This window comes from Asterias rubens, chromosome 10 (genome assembly GCF_902459465.1).
Source record: "Asterias rubens chromosome 10, eAstRub1.3, whole genome shotgun sequence".
In the NCBI taxonomy this organism is placed as follows: domain Eukaryota; kingdom Metazoa; phylum Echinodermata; class Asteroidea; order Forcipulatida; family Asteriidae; genus Asterias; species Asterias rubens.
This window is the reverse complement of record NC_047071.1, coordinates 15,751,822-15,778,962: the sequence shown is the minus strand read 5'-3', so window position 1 is coordinate 15,778,962 and position 27,141 is coordinate 15,751,822. Positions and strand designations below refer to the sequence as shown.

At 37.3% G+C, this 27,141-nt stretch overlaps 1 protein-coding gene across 2 annotated transcripts; it reads left to right on the top strand.

Moving 5' to 3' along the window:
• The first annotated feature begins 1,391 nt into the window (after positions 1 to 1,391).
• LOC117296159 (anoctamin-8-like) lies at positions 1,392 to 23,649 on the top strand. Of its 2 annotated transcripts, XM_033779042.1 has the most exons (17): positions 1,392 to 1,572; positions 6,423 to 6,803; positions 9,361 to 9,604; positions 10,089 to 10,227; positions 10,992 to 11,088; positions 11,610 to 11,726; positions 12,591 to 12,718; positions 13,405 to 13,566; positions 14,223 to 14,416; positions 14,634 to 14,784; positions 15,200 to 15,274; positions 15,618 to 15,834; positions 16,292 to 16,392; positions 16,923 to 17,114; positions 17,722 to 17,853; positions 18,159 to 18,269; positions 18,779 to 23,649. In XM_033779042.1, exons 2-17 carry the CDS (start codon positions 6,782 to 6,784, stop codon positions 19,145 to 19,147), a joined length of 2,451 nt encoding a protein of 816 aa, XP_033634933.1. In that variant the 5' UTR covers positions 1,392 to 1,572; positions 6,423 to 6,781; the 3' UTR covers positions 19,148 to 23,649. The 2 variants fall into 2 exon arrangements, with proteins under 2 accessions (XP_033634933.1, XP_033634934.1); XM_033779043.1 differs by lacking the exon at positions 6,423 to 6,803.
• The last annotated feature ends 3,492 nt before the right edge of the window (positions 23,650 to 27,141 follow it).

The window sequence follows — 27,141 nt, the reverse complement described above, 5'->3', positions numbered from 1 at the left end:
ACATGTGGCACATTTCTAATATTTGACCCAAGCGGTGGCAGCCATTGCAATGTGTCTTTTGCTACTGCCTATGGAAACATCGAATGTAGTGGTAGCACTTAAAAGCTAACTAGTTACACAAAACAACATGAGCTTATACCTAGCAACAACTACAGATGTCATAGCTGTTGCTACGAAACCTCATCAGAAGTTGTTGCTACGAAACCTCATTAGTAGTTGTTGCTACGAAACCTCATGCAGTTTTTTTATGGTAGTTAGTCAGTCTACCTTCCTTGTTTTTTACGAATCAGACAAATGCAGCTATTTTTGCTCTTTGAAAACATGACAACTGCATGGAAAGGATATTTCTTTCTGAACCAAATGAAGTTTAATGTCAAAGTCTACCTTGTGCGATACAATCTTTCTCCGGGATTAGGTTAATTTAAGTTTGTTTTAACAAGGGTGCTGTGTCACTGGAAGTCAGTAAGGCAAATATATTACCACTTATTAATTATACTGTCTTTCCAGAGTTTCTTTGTTTTAAAGTTGATTTATAAGGCACAAGTTATGTTGATATGGTTTGGATTCGTTTCTATTGTTTACTTTTTAGTTCAGTTTGAGTTAATTATAACTATTGCAAGTTTTCCATTAGGTCAACAACCTGATGCAAAATGTTGTTACTAATAACTAGAGAATATGAATGTTTTCTCACTTAAACTAAACTAAATTGTACAATGGTAATAAAAATGTGTTCAGTGCTCACTACATAGGTCAACTTGAATTTGTTTAAAATAAAATGGCTATCATAAACAAAAATACAAAGAGTCACTATTTTTGTTGTGATTTGATGTGTTTTATTTGAATATAGTTCTATTTATCACGCACAAAAAAGGGAGTTATGATGTTCTGTTTTTGTAAGAGTGTATTTTTTATTGTGTAGTTTTATGTTCAAGTAAGTGCACTTTACAGGAGAATAAAGTATTATTTGAAGAAACATTCCTCTAGTGATAAAAAAAGTAGATTTGGTGAACAGTTGGTGAAGGATACAAAATAATGGGATTTATCAAGAACCATGCAGGGAGGAACACATTGAACCTCCCTCCCCCCCCCTACCCCGCCCCACACCAACACCTATTTGAAAAAAAAATATTAATTAAAACGATTTAATTCTATAACAAAGGGCATTGTGTAAAATAAATTTTGGTGTTTAACAGAATAAAATTGCAATTTCTGTGTTCAAAACAAAAATTGTACACGGTAGTTGGCGATCGTACCCGAGCCCTTTAGCTTTTTTTAAGTGATCTACATTATCTATAATTTTATGCGCAATGTGCGCACAATAGAGACGCACGCGAAAAGCCAAGGGCCTCGTAGAGTGACCTTTGACACCATGATGGCCAGACGATTAAATTTAGAGAAATGACACTTTGTCAACATTCCCGTTTTTCCATGATATTTTAGTGCGACCTGCAATGTCTATGTGAGGGCTGTTTTAAGCACCATGTCGAGAACATAGAGGGGGCGGGCATGGTGAGCCAGAAAATTTGAGTTTTGACCTCGAAAAGGGACTAGAAATGAAAGAAGGAATACTCGGTAAGTAGAAACTCCGTTACTTTCTGATTCTGAAGACAACTCGACTTGCTATGATGTACTGCGCCTGCCACTGCGGCCTGACATTTCTTCAAGGTGCTGCTGTGCACACAATTTCAAGTGGACCTTTTATGAAAAACACTTTAATTTGACAATACTACAAGTAATGTAGGACAGGGTTTTTTTCGGTTTAGAATAGCAGCTCAGCTGTCCCCAAATTTAATTTAAATTTAAAAAAACAAAAAACAAAAGTAAACAATATCATAAATTAAAATCAGACATAAAATATAATGGCACCATATTATTATTATTATCGTTTATTCAACAACAACATGATGATTATACATTATATGTTTATAAATAATAGTAAATAATAATTTAATAATAGTAATATTAATATTTTAAAAAGGCTTCTCTTTTGTTTTATTTCTTGACCTTGTATTTTTCAATAAGGTTTATCGCGATTCAGAACCATATATATGCGCTACTTGGGTAGGCATTTGCTTCTGCGGTGTATATTGTGCTTCTGCGGTGTATATCGCATGCACTACATGCGCGCCATTTGCCTATATCTTTGTGATGATTGGTTCACAGCGTCCTCTCTCGATAAACTTTATAGCCTAAAATTGCATTAAGCAACAATGTCGATTCATCTTGGGATGACAACATCCGGATTTAAGATGTAATTTGGATAACTTTCCGTATGGCGCCACCACTTTTTCACTCATTTTTACAAAAAGGGATATATCAATCAGGTAAATTAGATACTATATTATTTCATTTCGAATGAAAAAGTGGTGGCGCCATACGGAAACTTTTCCTCCTTGGAAAACTTTCCGCATGGCACCACCACTTTTTCATTTGATATGCTAATGAATAATATAGTTTCAAATTTACCTCTTAAACTGAGATATCTTTTTTTGTAAAAACGAGTGAAAAAGTGGTGACACCATACCGCTGAAAAATTATCCATTTGTTGGTTAGGGGGAAAAGTTTCCGTATGGCGCCACCACTTTTTCATTCGATATGAAATAATATAGTATCTAATTTACCTCAATGAGATATCCCTTTTTGTAAAAATGAGTGAAAAGGTGGTGGCGCCATACGGAAAGTTATCCCAAACTTAACTTGGCACAACACTTTGATTGACATCATGACTCCTTGTTGAGTCCAAAACCCACAATGGTAAATTAAAAAAATTTACCGAAATTAAAGCATCACTTCACAGGACACATGCAGCAAAGAAATTGGCAATTAGTTAATCAGATCTGTACAGAGAGGGACTAATCTAAAAAGTAACGACTTGATTCCCTTGAAGAATTAAACTATAGTATTGGACCGTGCCCCCCTGCCTGCTGTGTAGGTGTACTGTAGTCATGAGCTATAGCTCCATGGTGGTGTGGTGTAGCTACATAGACAAAAAAGTGTAGAACTCGCAAGAAGTTTGATCAATACACAAAAAACACGCACTATTTATAGTCTAGGCTAGTCTAGGTTAATTGTTATAAGGCAGTGACTGAGTGAGTTGTAGAGTAGAAGTTAGAACTATCTATGCGGTTTCGTAAACCTGCCATTTGATTTTTCGGATAACTTTCCGTATGGCGCCACCACTTTTTCACTCATTTTTACAAAAAGGGATATATCAATCAGGTAAATTAGATACTATATTATTTTATTTCGAATAAAAAAGTGGTGGCGCCATACGGAAACTTTTCCACATCCTTAAATAAATGTTGGAAGGCGTCTTCCTACACGGCATCATGGCCTAGCTGTTACGCGGGTTCAATTTCATAGAGTCCTATACACCTGTGCATGTCGTTGCGATAATGGTAATCCTCCTCTTGACGGCCGACAGTAGGTAGGAAGGAGGGTTACCCAATCACAACTAAGAGTACTACTGCTCTATACTTTTCTGCTACATGTATAGCAAAACTTAGCAGGAAACCAGTCAAATGCAGAATGGTGTTTTGGCTGATTACCTTATAAGTTCAATTTTTTCTGCTTTAAAAAACAAATCTATGAAAATGCGCCCGTAGTCTTTCCCTGGTCAAAAGTTACCAACAGACTACAAGATATTCTGATGGGACTTGTGCTCTTTGCAAAATGAACAGTAGGCCTATAGAATTGCCCTTTCAAAGTAAATTCCAGGTCTGTTACATGCACAAAAAAAACTAGTGACTCAGAATATTAATGACATTCATGTATTGTAAATCATGATTGTTTCTGCCCTGCCGGGTCACATTAAAGGTACTTGTAAAGCCAGGTTCATACTTCCTGCGAATGCAAATGCGATACGAATGTTGACGTCCCAAATTCGCAGTCGACTAACTCGCAGCAGTTCAACTCCACTCAACTCGCTTGTGAATATCAGTGCGAAAGGAGGGTTGTGATGTCAAATTATTAATTATGTCAAGTATTAATCGGGCTTAAGGGTTGGATTAGTAAAGACCCCAAACTTGTTTTGTAATTTTATTTCTATCCAAAAGCAAGCTTGTTTGGCATACGTACTCTGCCAAATTATTTTGTTGAAATAATTATCCCTGTTGATAGAAATAAACACATTTCAATTGAAGAAATTATTCATATAAAAAAAATTCTCATTATTTCTTAGGGTCGGTGTCCATTCTCAAATGCTGCAGTCAGAGATGCGATTGTTACCTTACTGCCCCCTTGCCAAGTGTGGATGGGCTCAACATTCATGCGAAAATACATGGCAATTTTGTTTTTCAGCAATTAGACCCTGTTTTCATTATGTTGGCCTATTCAACTAAAACTATCTACAGTTTTATTGTTCATTGATAGGCCAACACCTTTCTCTATAGAGTTGCCCATTATTATGTTTTTTTTTATATTCAAGCATTATGTTATAAAAATCAAACAATGACTGAACCTGTAAGCCATCATGCAGAATAAAATCACACCTGTGAGTCTGTATTTTTTTCAAGGCTATTGATTTTCCTCCTAGTTTTATTCCAACAGCCACATTTAAAATCCTGCATAAAATGTAAATGTAGGTCCCTGGATAAAAGAAATTTAAAATTTTCAGGGCAATGCAACGTTGCAATTTCCACTGACGACAGCAGTACTTGATCTTTGTTGAGTATTTTCTGCGAGGAATTTGCTGGTAGGATAAATAAGGGCTCTATATGATTGAGTCATAACTAGTTTGCCTTTATTTTATTGCTTGTCTACTGTGGTCTGACATACAATAAAACTGTCGGATGCTGCTGTAGAACAGGTGTTTCATTCCCTTAATGTTGTGTTGCAGAGGACTATTGAAACTGTAAGTTACATAGTATTTTAGAATTATCTATCTAAATCGTTCAACTAACAAAACAACTAGCTGGAGCACTGAGAGACAATGGTGAGCGTTTTTTTTGTGGCAGTTTGGCTGTTACTTGCAGGGATAAGAAATTTCAAACTTTTGTTTGAATTCAGACTCTTTTATGTCTGTCTGAGAAAAATAATGGGCTTCACCATTTATGAAAAAAGCATTAATGTTTTTGGCTATCACTTACATGTAGGATACTTTTTCTAAAAAGCTTGTTAGAAATAGTCATTACTGCTGATCTCCTCAAACTTCGATCAGAGTGTCAGACCTTTTTGTCAGTGATGACGTACCCTTGCAGTTAGTGTTATCAAACCTTCTGAAACATCATTAATTTTACATAGTATTTCTCATGTAAGGTATAACAGGTACTAGCAGGCCTCAATTAACCCAAGGCATCCCCAATATTTTGCCATGGTGCCCTGTGCTTGTGTTGTGGTGCCATTTGAAAAGTTCCAATACAAAGTTAACCTTTTGCTCATAGTGGAAGTGCCCTGTTCTAGAGGAAAACAGCAGTGCTCATTGAAGTGCTTGTTCAAGGCCTGTACTATATGTCTGTTTTTTAACTCCATTAGCTGCCCGTTTCCAGCAAAAAATGTACACTTAGGGCCTAACAACTTTTGTACACTGTATCAACAAATCACGCCACTTTTTTAATTTTATTTCAAGACCGTACAATATATTGAGTAAACTTTCAATGGTAATTGTCATTTGTTGTAAAAGTTCAGTGTATGAAACTATTCCCTGAGATTTGTTTGCCTAAAAAATTGTCACTCCTAAAACTTGATTCCTTAAGTTATGTGTGCAGTTCAAGAATTTAGTAATGCCTACTCCAATGCACTGACCATAAATATTTATGAGGTGTTAATTGAAAACTGCTGTTGATTTTATTGTCAAGTTTCAAAACAGTTAACAATCGACGTCTCTCTTTTTTTTGCTAATTTAATTTGTGTTTTTGTTCTTTTTCTCTTTTTCTTTCCCTCCTCATGTCACTGTGATTCTGATTATTCAATTCTAATCTATGCGACCCTCTCACCATCTTTCTCTCTCACACATCTTTCTCCAACTTTTCCTCTCTTAAATTACACCCAAATCCCTGTTCACTATTGTTTCCATTTCTTGCATTTTTATCCCATCTCATGGTGTTTTCAAACCCTATTTATTTGTGGTGATCAACCTCTTTCATATTAACATTTTGTTTTGTTGATTTACTTTCATAACATTCCACCCAATTTGTGTCAATACCGTCCTGTGTACATCTCACATTTCATCATGTTATTGTGTGTGCACTTCGTGATCGTCACGCCTCATTAAAAAAAATTGTTAATTTCATTGTACATGTACACCGCCATTATGTATTATTTACATCTTTCTGGGCGTCTATTACCTTGGGACTTCATTGCTTTACCCTGGTCATCTCAAATAAACATTGGCACATTGCTTCTCTCTCAAACCCCCCTCTGAAAACCTCATCAATGCCCCCCCCCCCATCATCACCTTGACCCCTGACCTCTTCTATATATAGGTTGCTGATGAGAACGGCCTTAATTGCCCGGTCATTGTACAACGATCCCGTCAGCACTGACGTCATCGACTCATTGTCAAGACTCGCAACCCAAGCCGATATTATTCATACCACTCGCGAGTGACGTGTCCGTGTTTGTGTGTGTGTGTTTGCCTACCAGACTGACACCAGACTTTCCTTCTTGTGCTTGGCTGCCCGCCGCTGTTTCACCAGACAGTATTGTGTATACTGCTGTTTCAAGTTCGTTGCTCTCTAATGTGTTGGCACAGTTAGTTTCTGCATGAAATAGTTACTGACAATCTGGCCTTGTGGCAGCAAGCGGAGAATATATTAATGAAGCATTGTTGTTGGTAACCAGCATGGAGGCCAGAGTTGAACAGGGTACTGTCATTTATTATTTCAACACTGAGTACACACTTTGACATTGCACGTTATTACAACACTTAACTCACATACCGTACATGACTAATGCATGTTTGTACAAACTTTAAGTAGGTGGGAGTGACTGATTACATATTTACATATCACTTCATGCAAAGCTATTAATAAGCACTACTAATGTTTACATTTATCATTAAAAGTGAATAAGAGGCCAATTCGTGGTAGGAAATTGAACTCTTTAATTAAAACCTTTCAAAACTACAGTAAACAAAAATATGCAACCAGCAATCTCCCATAACAGTGGTCTGAAGGCCACCTGCCGGTTCAAATACATGAGGTCCAGTAAAAATTGTTATTTATTTATTTGTTGGTTTTCTTGTGTGTGTTTTGGGGGGTTTTTTTTGTTGGGGGGTGGGGGGGACACAAAACTGCAGGGCTTGTAGTGCACAATTTTTACTGGACCAGAACATTATTATTAAAAGACTCGAATCAAAATGAGAAGAAAAATACACTATCCAAACTCTGCATTTATGATCACCATTCTCCCCAATAGTTTTTTTTATTAATTTTTTTAAACCATCATTTATTGAAAATGCGTGTGCACAATAAAAGTGCAAAGCCATTCAAGTGCAAGAAAAAAACAGACAGACCTTGAGCGTCATAGATACCTATTAGAATCTAAATGTCACTGTGGCATGCCCTTGATCTCTACCAAAGAAACACTGCCTGTAAGAAGGGGATCATACTAAAGTAATTACTTTGATGGCGAGTCTGTGATGCACGACACAGTAATTTGGTCAAACAATTCCACTTTAAATTTTGTAATTTATTTTATCTGACAGCTCATTTGATGAGAAGACAACAATTTGCCCAGAATTTGTTTTTTTACAATATTGATAGTGGAAAGGTAGCTACATTGTATCTCCAAGGTCCCCTTGGGTGGAGAGCTTGAAAGGCACTGGACACCTTTAGCAATTGTCAAAGAGTCTTTGAAGACCAGTATTCTCACTTGGTGTATCCAAACATAACTGCATAAAATAACAAACCTGTGAAAATTTTGACTCAATTGGTCTTCAAAGTTGCAAGAGAATAATGAACAGAAAAAAACCTTGATGCACAAATTTGTGTGGTTTCAGATGCATAATAAAAGGCTTCAGGCATGATGCTATTTGAGTGAGAAATTACCTTTACTCAAAAACTACAAAACTTCAGAGGGAGTGGTTTCTCGCAAATGCTTTTATACTATCAAAAGCTCTCCATTGCTCGTTACTAAGTAAGTTTTTATGCTAACTATTATTTTGAGTAATTACCAATAGTGTCCACTGCCTTTAAGTCAATTTAATCTATCTTGCCCTCCATTTGATTTTAATGGACAAGAAAATTTCACTTCCCAAAAAGAGAGCATCTTTTTTTTGCTCTGAAAAAAACACATAATATGTGGGTGTTTTTCAGAGCCAACACTTCTCCCAAAAGAGATTTAAGGCTAAGTCACACTGCAGCGATAACAAAAACGATAACGATCACGACGCAAAGAGAATGCATTCTATTGGTTGAATTGCTCCACGCAGAATTCACACACGCTCATTCAACCAATAGAATGCGTTCTCTTTGCGCCGTGATTGTTATCATTTTCGTTTATGCTGCAATGAGGGTGTGTGTATTCTGCGTGGAGCAATTCAACCAATAGAATGCGTTCTCTTTGCGTCATGATCGTTATTGTTTTCATTATCCCTGCAGTGTGACTGGGCCTTTACAGCTGTTTTTACCCCAAACTTGACCAATCATAGTGTCTTCCTATCATCCACACCAAGCATAGCTTCAAACAGCTCTCATGATTAGTCAAATGAAGTGGATTTGATGTTGCATTATGATATTCTTCTAAAGCAACTAAGCAATTCAGAAAGACAATCATCGTAAAATTGTTCATTAATAATCTGGTCCTTGACTTATTATCATCAGCAATCGACACAATCATTTTCTAACATAAATATTTTATAACAAAATTACTAATAAATCATTGAGATAAACACCTGCTTCCCATCAACTGCACATGTACACAAATTTCTGTTGAACTTTTTTCAAAACATTTTGAACACTTGGGCCCGACTTAACAGAATCACAAGTTTGATTTGCTTTCTTACAGGGCTAGCTTTAGGCATTTTCTGTACTGAACTTATATGTACCAGTACTAAAGCACAAGTTTTATTACACAACACTAACAGCAATGTTAATTCTGGGCCCAACCTCATAGAGCTGCTTAAGCAGAAAGTAGTGCTGACACAATTTCTGCTAAGCAAAAACAAGCAAGATACCAGTCACATATTATACATGTGTAAGCTGTTTGGGCTGGTAACCTTATTCTGGTAAGCATTATTTGTTCGCGCTTTCTTAGTTACATTTTGTGCTTATCAAAGCAGCTCTATGAAATTGGGCCCAGTTTGCAATGATTCTAAATACACAATGGGCACATTATGACAATTGACTGTATGCAAGGGTTCTTTCACCCCAAATGAACACGTTTTTTTACCATCATCGCACATTTTCTACCTCCTAACAGCTAAGATCTTTGGGAAGAAATTTGCCCGCACCAACAAGTTCATCCACACTAACAAGCTATGGATGCAGACGATCCCAACACGAGACTGCGACGTCCTGATGACCTTCCCAGCCAAGACGGACGATGACACCCTCATGTGGCTGCTGTCTCGATTCCGAGCGAGGACTCCACAGCTTGGGGTACATGTGAGGCACCATGGACACACGGGGGTGTATGGGTTCTACTTGACTGCCACGTATTCACAGTAAGTCATACTTCAAAGCCCAATTCCGTAAAGCTCATAAGCATGAAAACTTGCTTAGCACAACAAACTTGCTTAGCACAAAAAAAATGTTTGCTTAGCAAAAATAGCTTACCAGCCAGAATATCATACAGTTACCATTGCTGTGTCGGGTGCCCTGGTAATTTCTTGCCTAACCAAGCAATTTGCTAAGCAGAATTTTCGTCTTGGCAGCTTTATGAAATTGGGCCCTGGTGGCAGCATATGTACAGTACCAGACTTTTTCAAATCCTAACATCAGGATCGAATAGAACTGTTTTTCTATTACAGGAAAAATAAATTGAGGACCTTTACTTTTTAATACCAAAAGTATTAGAAGATAAAGATATTTATGGCACCTCCAAAACAAGGGCAGCACTCAACAAGCTTCATCCCGCGTAACGCCTTTTTTTTTAATTCACTACTTGTAGTCATCTTACAACCTGTACCGTCTTCTATTTTATTCAAGTTTATTGAAAGGAGGTGAAGAGCTTGGACTGAGAAAACCTTTGAAGGAGGAGTATGGAGGAGGGCTGAAGGAGTTCACATGCGCTGAAGAGAGCATCTTTGAAGGTGTCGACAATGAGAAAGAATTCTTCTCCTCACAGGTATGGTGTAAATTACTACAGATGGTGTCCAAAATGGCTTGATTTCACAGAATATTGAGCTTTTGAAATTACTACAGATGGTGTCCAGAATGGCTTGATTTCACAGAATATTGAGCTTTTGAAATTACTACAGATGGTGTCCAGAATGGCTTGATTTCACAGAATATTGAGCTTTTGAAATTACTACAGATGGTGTCCAGAATGGCTTGATTTTACAGAATATTGAGCTTTTGAAATTACTACAGATGGTGTCCAGAATGGCTTGATTTCACAGAATATTGAGCTTTTGAAATTACTAGAGATGGTGTCCAGAATGGCTTGATTTCACAGAATATTGAGCTTTTGAAATTACTACAGATGGTGTCCAGAATGGCTTGATTTCACAGAATATTGAGCTTTTGAAATTACTAGAGATGGTGTCCAGAATGGCTTGATTTCACAGAATATTGAGCTTTTGAAATTGCTAAGCAGTGTGTGATGTCGCAATACAAATTACAATGGCAATTTACCTGGCAATCTCGGTGGTCTTTCAGGTTTGTTATGTTATGCATACTGTATGTTGAGATACACCAAGTGAGAAAACTGGTGTTTGACAAATTACCAAAATGATCCAGTGCTTGTATCGTAAAAGGCACCATTCCATCACCTACCTGCCGTACACCTGTTATAACTGGTGCTGAAAACTAATAATTGTTGTTGGGTACGATCAAAAATAGTTTGCAAGTAAATGATATTTGTGTCACTTTGTGTGTGGAATATTTCAGCAACGCCAGGCAATCGTGAATCACATGCTGTTGAATCTGCGTGCTGTGGACGGGGACAAGATTGGGAAGGTCAGATTCCATGAAGGACAGGCTATCGGTGAGTCTTGTTGGAAGTTATATGAACATTGTTGGAAGTTATGAACATTGTTGGAAGTTATGAACATTGTTGGAAGTTATAAACATTGTTGGAAGTTATGAACATTGTTGGAAGTTATGAACATTTCTAAATGTTTTTACTATTTATTGCTATTTAATTATTGTAAATCATGTCCAATTTGGCCTGTGGGCCACAAAATGTGATTCTAATAAAAAGATATAAAATGAAATAGCCAGTGATGGAGTAAGTTTTATATGGTTTAATCAGTTAAATTGTTTGTGGTAATGGTGTTACCGCAAACTCTTCTATACCTTATTTCCACCATGCAAAGTTTCAAATCCTACTTGTTTTTTTTATTAATTTTTATTATTATGTAGGAAAAAGTGCATACAATTGGTTGTACATAGGTCTAACACTGATAAACTCTACAGAATTCCAGCAGGTTCCTTTTTTATCTAATCTATTTCATTGTGATTTAAAGATTATCTTATCATGGAAGCTTATTTCTGTTTGTGTTTCAGTTCCTAAGCTGCTTTCCAGGGGGATTGTCTCTCAAGTTCTACCATTGCATAATAGCGATACCCTGAAGAGTCTAAAAACTACTTGGGTCCAAGCGTTTTTTCGTAATCAGCCACTAGGTAATCATATCTCTAATGTATAAATTTGTTTTGCGGTAACACCATATCTTTAAGTCTGTTGAAACTTGAATGAAAGATAGAATCATAGATTAGTAACTACCCCAACAATTGTTTACTCGGTCTGTGTCAGGCCTGGAATTTCATCCTTGAAAGGGCAAGGCCATTTTCATTTTGCAAAGGGCACTTCAATGGGAGACTTTCTGGGACGATAGAGGGCAGCAGACTTACCGGGTAGATCCATTGTTCTCAGAATTATGCGCATGTTCAGAACTACGTAAACAATGGAAATTTACCCGGTATGTCTGCTGCCACCTAGCGTTGGAAAGTCTCCTATTGGACAATCTTTAATGTCAATGGGAAACTTTTGAAGGGGCACCAAGGCCAAGATCAGAGGCATCGGAGGCCATGGTCTCTACGGCCTGTGTGTAATTTCAGGCCTGTTTTGTCTAATAGTGCTTTGTAGAACAAATATCACATGAAATACAGATTGTTTAACTCATTTCTCATAAACTACAACGTTTCAGGCACAAATATGTACATGATGTAGCAAAAATTCCCTCCATGACTGTCTATCTTTATACCACATGTATGTTACTTGTAAACCAGGGAACTTTGTTTTTTGAACCTACATGTATAGCCAACCTAAAGCCCAGATCATACTTCTTATGGATGCGAAGCGAATTTTGACGTCACATGGGTGTTTCACAGCGAATGTTTTGCAGGAGTTGAACACAGTTTAACTGTTGCAAAATATTTGTTGCGAATTTGTGATGTAAAAAATTGTTTGGCATTCGCAGGAAGTATGAATTGGGCTTTAGTCATGGTGTTATACCTTTAGTATTAGTATGGTTTGTTTACTTGTAGATGATATCTGTGAGTATTTTGGAGTGAAGATTGCAATGTACTTTGCTTGGTTGGGACAATACACCAAGGCACTCTTCTTCCCTGCTCTCTTGGGTGCCATTCTGACATTCTACACTACTAGTGATCAGGTATTTCACTTTAATATCACATCTTCTCTTATCTCGCCAATCCTACAATATGTACACTGGCTACCCATAGACTCCTTGCAGAACACCTAATAATGCTGGATTGCTGAGGTTGGCACACGTTTTTGCACACAGAGAATAGGGCCCAATTTTTATTGCTCTGCTTACCGCCAAACTCTGCGCTTATGATCATCATTTTCAGCTTACTCTGCAAGCGAAAAATGCCTAGTAACGTAAAATATGCACACGCATATGCAAAGATACCCTGCTAACCCGTGAAAAATGCCTAGTCAGCGCGGAATTGCCTGCTTCCGTAAGCGCTTATTCTTTGCTTACTTTAAGCAGTGCCATGAAATTCGGCCCTGCTGGCAATAAATGATCTGCCACCATTTGCCTGAGTGAGGGGGCTGGTTTTTGCCTGAACTCACCTAGCCACTTATGGTGATGGGGCCTTTTTTGTCAAAGTTGTTTGACAACCACAAATCTGCTGGACTAAATGGGAGCTGCACAAAAGAAACAGGGAGATCAATTTTCTCTCACCTTGTTCCATTTTGGAAGCCAAAACCTACACCAAAGAATTGACTCCCCAAATAGTGGAAAAGGTAGACACAAAACACACGCGTCATGGGAGTTAAAAACGGTGTATAATGCTCTCTCTTTATTCTTCCATAACATCTTTCTGCATCTAGGCAAGTGAAGATTTCAACTTTGTGATCTTCACGATATTCAACATCATCTGGGCAACGCTGTACCTTGAATCATGGAAGAGGAGAGGGGCGGAGCTAGCTTATCATTGGGGGACGATAGACTCCAAGCATGAGCTCATTGATGATCCAAGACCACTCTATACAGTAAGTCAACTATTGCTCTGTACTCAGTAGTTAATTAACCACTTAATTTTTTAAGAATGTTTTTCCCAAATGAAACCATCAGGAGCTCATTGAGGACCCAGGGCCACTCTATACAATAGGTCAGCTCTAGCTTTGTGCTCAATACATGTAGGTGATAAACCACTCATTGTCGGGGTTTATGAAATATTTCTGTGCTTACCTGCGGGGATTAAGTTTGGGATTTTTTTCTTTTAGAATGTTTTTGACGCAATGAAACCATGACTGAAATAACGTAAAGACAACAAACACAATGGTGATAGGCTTTCAATCTCTTGTAATCCCAGTGTGTCCAACAAAAGGACGAAGGTCTGGGATTGTTGATGAAGGTTCCTTGGAGAAAATGGAAAATATGTGCAGAATCCCAGTACCCTTTGTACCTATTTGTTTTGGAAATAGGAACCTCAATTAATTCTTTTTATCTTCAATAATTCCCACCCAGGGTGACCATCAAGATCAGTCCAGTCTCAGGCTATAATATGGAACCACACTACCCGGCATGAGAAGCAATTATAGTTACACATCTTGCTGAAGGACACAAGTGTCATGACCACACTCTGATGACTATAACCACACCAAACTTGAATTAATACTGATATTTTTCAATAATTTCCACCCAGGGTGATCCTCAGATAAGTCCAGTCTCAGGCTGTATGGAACCCCACTACCCAGCGTGGAAGCGGAACCTATTCCGTTACTTTGTGACCCTTCCCATCATCCTCCTGTGCCTCATCGTGACCTTTGGCATAATGCTGTCCATCTTTGAACTCCAGGAATTCATCAATCGTCAGATAGAGAAGGAAAGATTTACAGGGTACATTTTAATTTTTTATTTTATTTTTATGAAATTTTGGCTGGTAACCAGTGTATGTTAAGCCTGATTTTGCTGTGCTGAGCAAGTTATTTGCTTACAGGCTTAATGAAATTGACATCCATACATGTATCCCCTTTTGGTAGCTTTACCGAGTTCCCTTGTCAGGATGATCATCTATTGCAAACAAAACAAACAAATTTGTTTTCCCTTGATGCAGTTGGGTAGGTGTCCTCCCCAAGATTCTCCTGGCTTTAGTTATCAACGTCTTGGAAGAGATCTATAAGAAGATTGCTCACTGGCTGAACGACAAAGAAAACTACAGACTACAAGCCACATACGAGAATCATCTCATCATTAAACTAGTTGTGGTATGTACGTTGATTTTTTTACGACAGTGACTCAAGTTTTAAAGATATGCCTTGAGTTGCCAAGTGTGTCTTTTTTAATAGACTATTAAATTTTGTACAACATTGCAAAAACGTTGTATCGGAATTTTGCGAAACCGTCACATTATCGCATAAAAATCCTCCATGCAAAAACATTGTGTCTTGTTGCTATTTTGAGTGAGATACATTGTTTTTCGAAACTCCCTCGTATTGTTGGTGCTAAATTTTGAAATTTGTTGATGCGCTTTTGCACTTACATGACGAATCATCCTTGCATAATGCATGTTACTGGTGAACGTATTTGCTTTCCCTTGTCTTTCACTTTGCTCTACATTTTGTGATTTGCTTGATTGCATTAGTTGATTTTGAATTTTTGTTTTAATATCTTTTCTTCCAGGTGCAGTTTATCAATAATTTCCTGGCCTTATTCTACATTGCATTTTATCTAAAAGACATGAAGAGGCTTAAACAGGTAAAAAAAAATTCTTCTTTTCATTTTAAGAGTGATTTTTTAACAAGCATGAACTAGTAAACACCAGTGTTCAATTTTAAAAAGCAAAAATTAGTACGGGACCAGTCACAAACAATACATATTACATGATATTTTACCAAATTGAGATTTGAGTCAACGACCTCCGGATTAGCGTGCCAGCGCTCTACCAACTGCGCTATCTGACCAAATTTTTGCCATCTCCCTGTTTATATTGTAGCTGCTGCGGCTATGGCTTGATCGCCATATTAACATGAGCTGCCAACTTGGATATGGCTTGCAAAAGAGTCAAGTTATATATGATTTAAATTTTTTTTTTTTTTAGACGCTTGCAACAACCATTATAACCAAACAGTTGATCGGTAATCTGAAGGAGTCCATCTTGCCTTATGTCTTGGAGAAACTGAAGGTGTATCAGATGACTTACAAGCTTGTGGAGGAGACTGTGAACATGGATGACGGCACGGAGGAGATAGCCAAGGCAGCAAAGGCTGAACCCGCAGAGGAAGAAGAACCAGTATTGGAAATGGATGACAATCCAGGTGGGAAAGCTGCTAAAAGCTTGCTTAAACTTTGACAGAAGTTCAAGGCAGTTTACAACTGTGTTGTAAATCAATCTTGATTGAACAAATCAATATATACAAAATATCAATAGACAAAGGATAAAGAAAGCACACTTAAGCCAAGGTATTTTATCATGGTGTATACTTACAAACTGTTGTTCTTTGTGAAGACCAGCTGGAGAGGAGAGCCCCTAGACAGGAGCTTTGATTTGTTTTCTGGTTCTCGTTTTTCGCTGGTTCTCTCTCTCTCTCCTTCTTCTGTATTTTAATTGCTCTTGTTGTTTCTTATAATGTTTTTACCAATTTGCATTATTGTAATTTTTATCTGCTCAAGAAAAAACCTTCTCCTTTGTTGAGCCATCTCTCATTTTGATTTTGTCTTGAAAAATCAGGTTTGGTATTACTGAAGTTTTTCTTACATTTGATTAACGCACAGATGCATCTCCTGAGCAAAGGGAGTTATACCATAGTAAGGAGTCAAATGAAAAGTTCACTCTTACTCAGGCGGAGGTAGAGAGCTCCATGAAGACCTATGAGGTGAGCATTGTCTTTGAAAAAGTCAGTGGGTGTGGCTCCATTGAAGTAGTGAATGCTTAGCTTGGGGGCTGTAGCAACATGCAGCCATTTCATCAGATAACTAAGGGTGGTCGGGTTGGTGTACTGGTGTTTTTGCTCACCTACCGTCTCTAGGACTCCAGTTCGAATCATGACGGGGGAACTTTGCGAATTGGGTTTTCAGTCCCTACCTGACTGCGAGGGTTTCCACCAGAATACATCCCTGGGGTTTTCCTCCCACATCTAAAACTGAAACTTCCTTCCTTGTCATTCTCTCCATTGGGTTTTTGGCTGGTATAGTGATTAAGTTCACTTTTCTGACACCTTTTGATTTTACAACCAGAACAAATGAAATAAAAAACAACAACAAATCATCCGGAGAATAAATGTGCAGGTACAACCATTTGTAAATCTCTTTTGAGTAGTGCTGGTTCTGAAAAAGTGGTTGAAAACTCAATGTTTCGATCAGTATGCTCTGATCGTCTTCACTTCAATTCACTTTCTTATTTCAGGACACATTTGAGGACTACCTTGAGATGTTTATCCAATTCGGTTATGTCATCCTCTTCTCATCTGCATTCCCTCTGGCCGCTGTCTGTGCCCTGGTCAACAATGTCATTGAGATACGCAGCGATGCCTTCAAGTTATGCTCCAGTATGCAGAGACCGTTCAGCCAAAGGGTGGAGAACATTGGCACATGGCAGGTTGGTTTACGTTCCTTTTTTGTTGCCATGTCGTGGCCCAATGGTCAAGCACACTCGACTTAAGCCATGATGTTTCTGATCAGCAGAGTGGGGGTTTGAGTCACTGTCTTGACATTTGTGTCCTTAATTATGTTGTCCAGTTGAGTATGCCTCTACCCATTATTACAAAGCATTAGCTTGATGATTATTGTGCAACAGAGTATGAGTGAGTGCCTTTTTAGTCAAACGTTAAACAAAAGACCTCCTATTTGTACAAAAAAATAAATATTTGATTCGCTTGGACCATTCATTAAACTTTTGCAACTCTCTGGGGAGCATGCTACTCCTAGGCCTGTCAAGGGATTATTCCAACACAATACTGTATCAGCCCTCTCAGGTTCCCATTAATGTACCTGGATTTAATAAGAGCAATGATGGTTAAGTGCCTTGCTGAAAGACACTTGTGTCATGACCAGGAATCAAACTCGCTCTCCAATGATTCAGCCATCAGAGCTCAAGTCCCATTCCCAAGGCTGCTCGGCTATGACGCACCACAAGTGTTTATTAGCGACATTTTTTTATTTGAACGAAAGGCTAACTTTACTATTTTTTTCTTTTCTTGTAACAGGATGCGATGGAAGTAATGGGAGTCATAGGAGTTCTAGTCAACTGTGCCTTGCTGGGTACAACGGGGCAAGTTGGAAGGGCCTTCCCTTGGTTATCCACAGCTGGTGTTATTCTTGTCGTAGTGTTTTTGGAGGTATGTTAATTGACAAGTCTGTAGTTAATACCTGTTTACTATAGCAACTTTCCATCAGTTTATTTGATTTTGGGTTGAACAAAGACAAACTCACTATTCTTTGTCTGTCCACGGGCTGATTACTTCAAGCTTTGGCTTATCAAATCAGCCTGCATACTGTTTCCTTTCTTAGCTTTTTTCAAGCCTGTAATCACTCAGTCTATTCAATTAAATTTTACCTTGTAGGCCCTATTTTGTATCACTTTGTTTACATCAGTATGAAAATAAATGTAATTTTGACTCGACCGATTTCATTCAATTTGTAGCACATCATTATTGCTGTCAAGTTTGCTATAGCGTACGCTATTCCTGACATTCCACACTGGGTGTCCATGGAGATGGCTAAACTAGAATTCAACCGCAGAGAAGCTCTCAAGGTGAGTCCGAGATTCATCTACGAGTCACATCTCCGTGTGCCAATAGCAACAATGAATGCTAATCACATAAAGGAAGCAGACTATTCTTCCGTGCTGGCCTTATTTTTGTTTAGCCATTACAAACTGCTTACTAACCAAAAAAAAATTATGGGATGGCCTGATGTTTTGACCCTAGCAGAGTCTTTCTTGAAGGCTAAATGATAACACAAGAAACATGTAGAGGTATAAAGTAAAACATAAGCAGTCGAGTTGAAAAACATGAATAGAGAGAGAGTTATAATGCAACTTATGTTGGAGTCTAATTAATGTTACATTGATTTAAGTTAAACAAAAAAAATGGTAAAGGTTTAATGGATTGAGCCTGGCTCATACTTCCTGTAGATCTGAAGCGAATTTGACAAAGAAAAAGGTAACTGCATACAAAGGCCTTTAATGGGGGCCTCTGAAAGCCAGGGAATTTATCTAGACATTTACATCTTTCTTCCTCTGTTATGTTCTCTTTTCTATAGAAACTTGAGCAGGCCACAATGCAGACACACAAAGAAAACCTGTCCAGAGAGTCGACCATACCAACCACGTCAACTACCGAAACAACGAGGGAGCCCTCTCAAAAGGTGATTGAAAAACCCAATAATCTGCCCACCCCGGCTACATCTAAACCGTCAGTTAAGAAGCAAGATCCAAGCAGGGTGTGGCCCCCGGCGATGGCGGACGTAGCTGCAAATTTTAATGTGTTCTCGGATTTAGAGAAGATACGTAGCCCTCCAACATCACCCTCGGAGCCCGAGACACCCATTTCACCCGCAACGCCCATTTCGCCCTCGGCGCCCATTTTGCCACCGACTCCAAAGTCAGAGGATGAGAAGAAGAAGGATTGATCAAAAGGTCGCTTTTCATACATTTTGGTTTTCTTTGATGGCTTGGTGCATAATTTTTTTAATTGTCTATATTTTTGTGGTGGAAGACAAAGTTTTGGTGTAGGAAGCATAGGCTGCAAAGGTTTTGTATTTTTGTGTGGATCAGATTTTGTTTTATATTAGAAACTTGAGGCCAGTTTCATAAAGCCTGTAATTTTGCCTACTGAGCCTTTATACTTCTTTCTAACTGTAACTGTAAACAAATCAAAAACGTAACCTGAGCTTATGGTTCTTGCTAGCAGATAAGTGACACAACAATGCAAATCCACTGCCTGCATGTGTCGTCAAATTTGGTCGTATATGGAGTTTAGCCTCTCTAGTCAGCATATTTGTAGGCACCTGTCTATTTGTAAACTATCCGCTACGGAGGGGTGTTTCTGAACCTCGGCTCAGGCTGTTGTTTCTACTTAGGCGCGCTCCTTCATCAATTTTTGAAGCAGTTTGCATTCTGCATGGTGCAGCTCTTAGTAAAACCATTTTAGCTATTCTGTTTAATTGACAGTCCATTATCACTAGCTGTACGTTGCAGTCACTTGTCTATTCACGGCCGTCTTGCTTTACCACCCCTGAATTCATCCACTTTTTCGGCCTTCTGTCCACACTTTCAACCCGTCCATTATGATCAATCTGTCCATTTTATCTCTCTTTCTCTATGACTCCATTTATCCAATTTGAGATGAGATAATTAGAAGTGTTTCTTGTGTAGTGTGGTGAAAAAAATAGGCAGATCCAAAGTGTAAGTGTACACATCAAAGTGCAATTTTCTGCTCCCTAAGGTTTTCCGGAAGACGCTCGCTACCTAGGGTATAACGGAAGACATTTGATATATTATTCATAAATACTGTGGAGGGTTTAGATATTCTGATTGGTCCAAACTGGATCACATGGTTATGTTTCACCAGTCTTCACAGATGGTAATAAAAAGAGGAGGTTTTTTAGACCATTTAGACAACACGCTGAGTTCGATGCTCATAGCCATACAAGTGTTTACACATGGGTGCTAATCTGCGTAGGGCCAACACTTGAGTGTCGAACTGGGAACAGATCTTCCGGAATTGACAGGAATTGCATGGTACAAAACTGACAAGTTTTACAGATAGTATTTTCACAAGAAGGTTATAGTAAAAGATAAGCAATTTGGTCTTTTACAGATGTTTTAGACTTGCAGGGTTATGGCCATGCGATAAAAAGATTATCAAATTACACAGCCATGACCTTGCCTCGCTCTTTATTCCCGTAGTAGAAAATAATTGTGCTCTAGCTGCTAGTGTTTCTGAGGCTAAAGGATCTCTTAATCAAGAAATTTGTAGAAACTCTTTGGTCAATTCTGAAAATGTAACGTTCCTGTTATTTTTGCACCCTGGCCGCACCCCTGGCAAAGGGATAGGTTTGGGAGATTGAATGTTATTTTTTTGTGAAGATTTTCTGTCTACCGGAAAACCTCGGAAGGGATATTTTTTGGAAGGGACTTCTATATTAATTACAAAATCATGTTATAGATGTAAATTCATGTAACTCTGTACCACACAATAGTCAATTTTTGCAAGAGCTAATTCTTCTTCACATTTTCTTGAAAGTTTGTATTGCCTTTTTTACCAAAGTGGATGGTATTGTGTTTGGCATTATTGTCAATTGTCAATTTTGAGGGTGCCTTTGATATGAAATTTGAAATTGGAAATGAATTAAGCACAGTAAAGAAATAATGGCGTCATACATTATATAAGTTGCAAAAGTGTTGATGAATTTTGTTGTCTTTAAATGTAATGCCATTTGATGTATAAATCGTTGTATGAAGATTTATCACTTTTTCTAACAACACTTGTCTCTAACTTTTGAAAAATTCAATTCTCATGCTCTTTATTTGAGGAAAGACTAAAATATTTTATAAAAGTAAAGAATATTTGGTGCAATTTAGACGTGCTTGCTGCATTTTCATACTTTCTAATCGTTCATAGCCTTCGTATTTATCATTAATCAGCGATTTCGATTTTATAATGATAATAAGTCTGAAATTTTAGCTTAAGAAATTTAATTTATTTGACAAAATTAAATGTCGTGCAATAGGTAGTAGCCATTTTTCTGTATTAATTTGTTCAATATGGTTATGTTTGGAATGTCTAAATTTGCAAGTATCTTTTTTTCTGAATTGATAGTAGTTTTTTGACTCTCTGTTTAATTGTGTATTAATTTAAAGATATATGTGGTAGTAAAGGTAGTTTTATGATAATTGTTGATTTTTTTGTTACAATTTACCTTTTTTATTTTGATAAACTAAAGAACCCTGGAAATACACAAACCTCTGTGGAGTGGAATTTTAAATATTTGATAGTTTAAAGTTCAGTTTCTGATATTCTTCTGTGAGATTGAGTGCAATTTGTATATAAAATCTTTAAGGATAGACCATATTGGACCTCAAAACCAGTACTGCGCAGATCTAAGTACATATATTGGACATCTTGGTTTTTATTTACTGTACACCAAACTTTATTATAGATGTACCTGTGGGTCACTATTTTTATTTGCACAGAACTAGATATTGAACAGTTGAATCATTCGTTATCTTATTGAACTAGAACAAAAGTATTAGACCTTTGTGTCACTATATTCATATAGTACAGTAATATACACATATCTAAATATTGGACTGTTGAGTCAGTCGCTTTTTTTATTTTATTGGGCAGACCCCTGTGTTCTTTTTTTATAATGTGGACAATTTATAGACTTGTATTTATATTTCAAAGATCTAAATATTGCACTGCTGAGTCAGTTACTGTCTATATATTGGGCAGAACTATAGGACCACTTGGTTCTTTTCTTTTAACCTATCACAAAATTAAGTATTAGACCTGTGAGTCAATATATTCATACTATATATATTTAAATATTGGACCGCTGAATCAGTCTATGTTTGTATTGGGTAAAACTATAGGACCACTTGGTTCTTATTTACTTATAAAAAATTGTAGGTATTAGACCGATGAGTCACTATATATTTCACAGATTTAAATACTGGACTTCTAAGTCAATACTATCTTTATATTGCACGAAACTAAAACCTTATAGGACTTCAGACTCATAATTTTAATGTATATAGTAAGTATAGGATCTCTTAGCCACTATTTTGATATCTCTTAGGTAGGATGCTGCTATTTTTTAGTGCATTATTTATTTCACTCAAATGATGCACCGTTTTCAACAGGGTAAGGAATATATTACTTTGTCACAAAAACAAGTACTATTTCAAGCTAAATATTGATTGAAAGTAAAAGTATTTTTATTGGTTCCTTGACAATCAACTTTTGTTTTACTTTATTTAGAATAAGAGATTTTGTTCTGTTTTGTGTTGTATTTTTTGTAGGTTGAGTTTTAATAGGGTATTCTTTAATCGATGTTTTGTTCTAGCATTTTATTTACCTATGAATTGTCATAATGCTGTTTTTCCAAATGGGGTTTAACGCGTTAAGTTTGTCTATGCTACATGCTACCCAAACTACGCGTTAAATCACTTTGTTTGTAAATTAATTAATTTGTTTAAGTGGAAGCACCTTACTCATGATAACCATTCCCCAATTTCACAAAGCCTGTAAGCAAACAAATCTTGCTAATCACAGAGCTATATCTGGATAACCTTCCATATGGCGCCACCTCTTGTTCACTCATTTTTACAATAAGGGATATCTCATTGAGGTAAATGAGATACTATATTATTTCATATCGAGTGAAAAAGTAGTGGCGCCAAACGGAAACTTTTCCCTGTATCTCCCATAAAGTTCACACTGTTGCAACTGATTCCCAAGTTGGCCCAATTTTTTCTTTTTATCTCCTCAACCTTTCAGACCCAAACTCTTTGCTGAATACTGGTGAGTGTTACATTTTGAGTAGTTACTTCTTTACTCATGGTATAAACTCGTACTCGTATAACGTACATCATCTGGGCCCAATACTATAAAACTTTTCTTTGCTAAGCAAAAATTGAGTGGGGTACCAGTGAAAACAAATGTAAACTGAATGTAATTTTGGCCGGTTGTCCGTTCTGTGCGTAGCAAGTATTCGTGCTTACAGGCTTTATAAAATCTGGCCCTGCTGTGTGAGCATAAACACGATACAGGGGCCCAATTTCATAGAGCAAGTTGCTAAGCACTAGAAATGATGCTTACCAGAATAGGTTCCAAGCTAAATTGACGAGGTGTGTAACTGATATTCTGCTTAGTTTTGCTGAGTGAAATTTTTTAAACAATATTTTCTGCGAGTTTAAATGGCATATTGATATTACTTTGACTGGAGAAATATTAATTGCAAAATATTTTATTATATTAGCCAATTTAGGGCATAGAAAAATGGATTCCGAGTATTCAGTTGTGTCTATGATTCATTTAAATTCATGGGGTAACTGGATCTCATTCATTATCCGTATTTGGCGATTGTTTTAAATAAATATTACGATATTTTGACAGTTTCAGTAACATTTGTTCCCTTTATTTTGTTCTTTCTGTTTAAAAGTACATTCAAGACTAGAGCCGTATCCGAATTAACAGCTACGGCTACGACTGTCGCTAAGTGGGTTGCCAAGAATGTCCTATCCCACTTCAACGCATGATGGCGCGGAAATCTAGCCGTAGCCAATGCTATGGCCGTAATTTGGAAACGGCCATAGGTGCACACCGACGATACTTTAGACCAATGACATCAAGACTCGATCTGTATATAAACGGCTACGGCTGTTGCTAAGTGGGTTGCCAAGAATGTCCTATACTTCAACGCATGGTTACGTGGACATCTAGCCAAAGCTGTAGCCATAATTCGGACACGGCAGAAGTGCACAACCGACGATACTTTAGACCAATGACATCAAGACTCGAATTAACAGCTACGGTTACGACTGTTGCTAAGTGTTTTGCCGAGGATGTCCTATACTTCAACGTATGATGATGTCTAGCCGTAGCCAAAGCTGTAGCCATAAGTCTGACACGGCCATAAGTGCACACCGACGATACTTTAGACCAATGACACTCGCCTGCATTCGCAGTGCGCTTTCTTCGCTTTCCACAAAGTAGTGCCTTGCTCATTCCCGTACACTCATTATTTCCATTAAAATAAATACATCCATAAATTGTTGATCAGTGATAATAAAGCAGTCGTTCTGACTGATTTAGCTTCAAGTCATTGAATTGAATAACTTCAGAAACAGTAATCGTAATGTACCGTGGCGGATGACCACTGTATAATTTGGCTATTTGACCTAGTCACACAAGAAGTTAAATCACTCCGCTGTATCGATCGTCTGCTCATGCATAATATAACAACCACTCCATGTTGTCCAAGTTAACAAATCTAAAATTCTTCACATTTTTGGGTAGCATTCAAAGTTGAATGGGCACCAAAAGACCGGATTGTTACCAACTCAGGGTGGATATAACACAATGCTGATATTTTTGTGGGATGTTTCTGGCACCTCGAGCGGCGTTTTGTGGGAGACTAATTGGCGTAAAACTCTACACAAACTTTGGAGTCGAAGTGGACACATGTTAAATTTCAAACGAAACATTACTGATGTTGTCTGCACTGAATTGTCACCACATTAGCCTTTGATTAACATACTGGTAAGTACTAAACAAAATTTTTTCCAGGTGGTGAAATTTCGAATGAAAGCAAAATGAATATCTGGTCAATAACACTGAAGTGTCACTCTGTAAACAAACCACAACTTGCAGTCTTATCATGTAGGCCTACACTCCCCTGTAGTACTCAATAATAAACCTGATAATATGCCTAACTGTTGAATATTGTATGTAAAACTCAAAACTTGTTTCTTTTACTCGTAAAACCATTACAAATATCCTATGGAACAATGAGCCCAAACCATTTTGATGTACTAATTTGACCCAACAGATGTTTCAAGACCTTTGTTGACATTGACAATACGGAGCGATAGCATTACCTGAGAGTTGGTAGATGACAGAAATATTGGAAAGATTATACACCTACATTCATAAACGGCAAGACCGTAATTCAGTGGTGAGTGCAGATTTATATTTATTCCAGAAATCTTTTGGCCCCATACCTGGCAAATAATTCAGACCAAAATATTCAACATACAGTCGTTGCTAAATTAAATAAAACATATATGCCTATACTGAGTCTTTGGTCATGTTTTTACTCATCTTTTGTTGTGATATTTGAAGAATTTGACAAAAATAATGACAATGTACGAATAATTTAACTTTCAAACGAAACATTACTGATGTTGTCTGCACTGAATTGTCACCACATTAGCCTTTGATTAACATACTGGTAAGTACTAAACAAAATTTTTTCCAGGTGGTGAAATTTCGAATGAAAGCAAAATGAATATCTGGTCAATAACACTGAAGTGTCACTCTGTAAACAAACCACAACTTGCAGTCTTATCATGTAGGCCTACACTCCCCTGTAGTACTCAATAATAAACCTGATAATATGCCTAACTGTTGAATATTGTATGTAAAACTCAAAACTTGTTTCTTTTACTCGTAAAACCATTACAAATATCCTATGGAACAATGAGCCCAAACCATTTTGATGTACTAATTTGACCCAACAGATGTTTCAAGACCTTTGTTGACATTGACAATACGGAGCGATAGCATTACCTGAGAGTTGGTAGATGACAGAAATATTGGAAAGATTATACACCTACATTCATAAACGGCAAGACCGTAATTCAGTGGTGAGTGCAGATTTATATTTATTCCAGAAATCTTTTGGCCCCATACCTGGCAAATAATTCAGACCAAAATATTCAACATACAGTCGTTGCTAAATTAAATAAAACATATATGCCTATACTGAGTCTTTGGTCATGTTTTTACTCATCTTTTGTTGTGATATTTGAAGAATTTGACAAAAATAATGACAATGTACGAATAATTTAACTCTGTCTCGATAGGCCTTATGGCTGATCAGCCCGTCGTGTTAGGTTGGTCTACTAGAATTCATACACCAATCCTCATCCAGAAATTCCTGCGTATTTCTCCACTGGTATGCCAATCACCTGTTCTTTTGAATGCTCTTTTCAACGCACATTTCCTTTGGAAGCCCTCAATAATAGTGAGCATCCTGATCACTTCGAGTCAGTATCTTTTGTGACGAGGGTTGAAAGGTTGTCTACATTTTGTGATTTGTGTTGAACAATGTACTTGTACAATGAATGGCTACGTCTTTTGTGATTGTGTTACAATCATTTGGCTGATGTAATCTGATGTAATCCTTGACAGTGTTTTAAAGGCACTGGAGACGTAGGCTACTCAAAATAATTATTAGCGTAAAAACTTACTTGGTAACAAGCAATGGAGAGCTGTTGATTAAACATTGTGAGAAACGGCTCCCTCCGAATTAACGTAGTTTTCGAGAAAGAAGTATTCCACTAAAATATTTGAGTTTGATTTCGAGACCTCAGAATTAGATTTTGAGGTTTCGAAATCAAGCATCTGAAAGCACACAAATTTGTGTGACAATGGTGTTTTTTTCTCTTCATTATTATCTCGCAACTTCGACGACCAATTGAGTTTACAGGTTTGTTATTTAATGCATAGAGGTGAGAAGACTGGTCTTTGACAATAATACCAAAGGTGTCAAGTGTCTTTAAACAAGATTAACCATATTGGTTGAGTTTTTGTTTCGTGCGTGCTGTGCCTAAACATACCATGTATTATAGAGAGTAAATGACGTTTGAATTATTACCAGACATGAAAAGTGAACACCCGTTTTATTTTGCCGGAAAAGCTGAAAACATGTACAAAGCTGCATTATTTAAGTGAATATTTAATAAAACGCTGAATAAATTAAATGAGTTACAGCGTTCTGTACATGGTTATCACCATTAATCTCGTGTTTAAAATATGCTTTTAACCACTGGCCTAATTTAATCCATATTAATGTTGTGCCTATCTAACAACATTGTTTTTTAGCATGAAAAA

What these genes read in the sequence shown, in the direction of transcription:
- LOC117296159 (XM_033779042.1), top strand. Translation starts at nt 6,782, where the DNA reads ATGGAGGCCAGAGTTGAACAGG. An exon ending in ATCCAAGACCACTCTATACA is followed by an intron (nt 13,567 to 14,222) that starts GTAAGTCAACTA and finishes ATTTCCACCCAG; the next exon opens with GGTGATCCTCAGATAAGTCC. An exon ending in GCTCCATGAAGACCTATGAG is followed by an intron (nt 16,393 to 16,922) that starts GTGAGCATTGTC and finishes TTCTTATTTCAG; the next exon opens with GACACATTTGAGGACTACCT.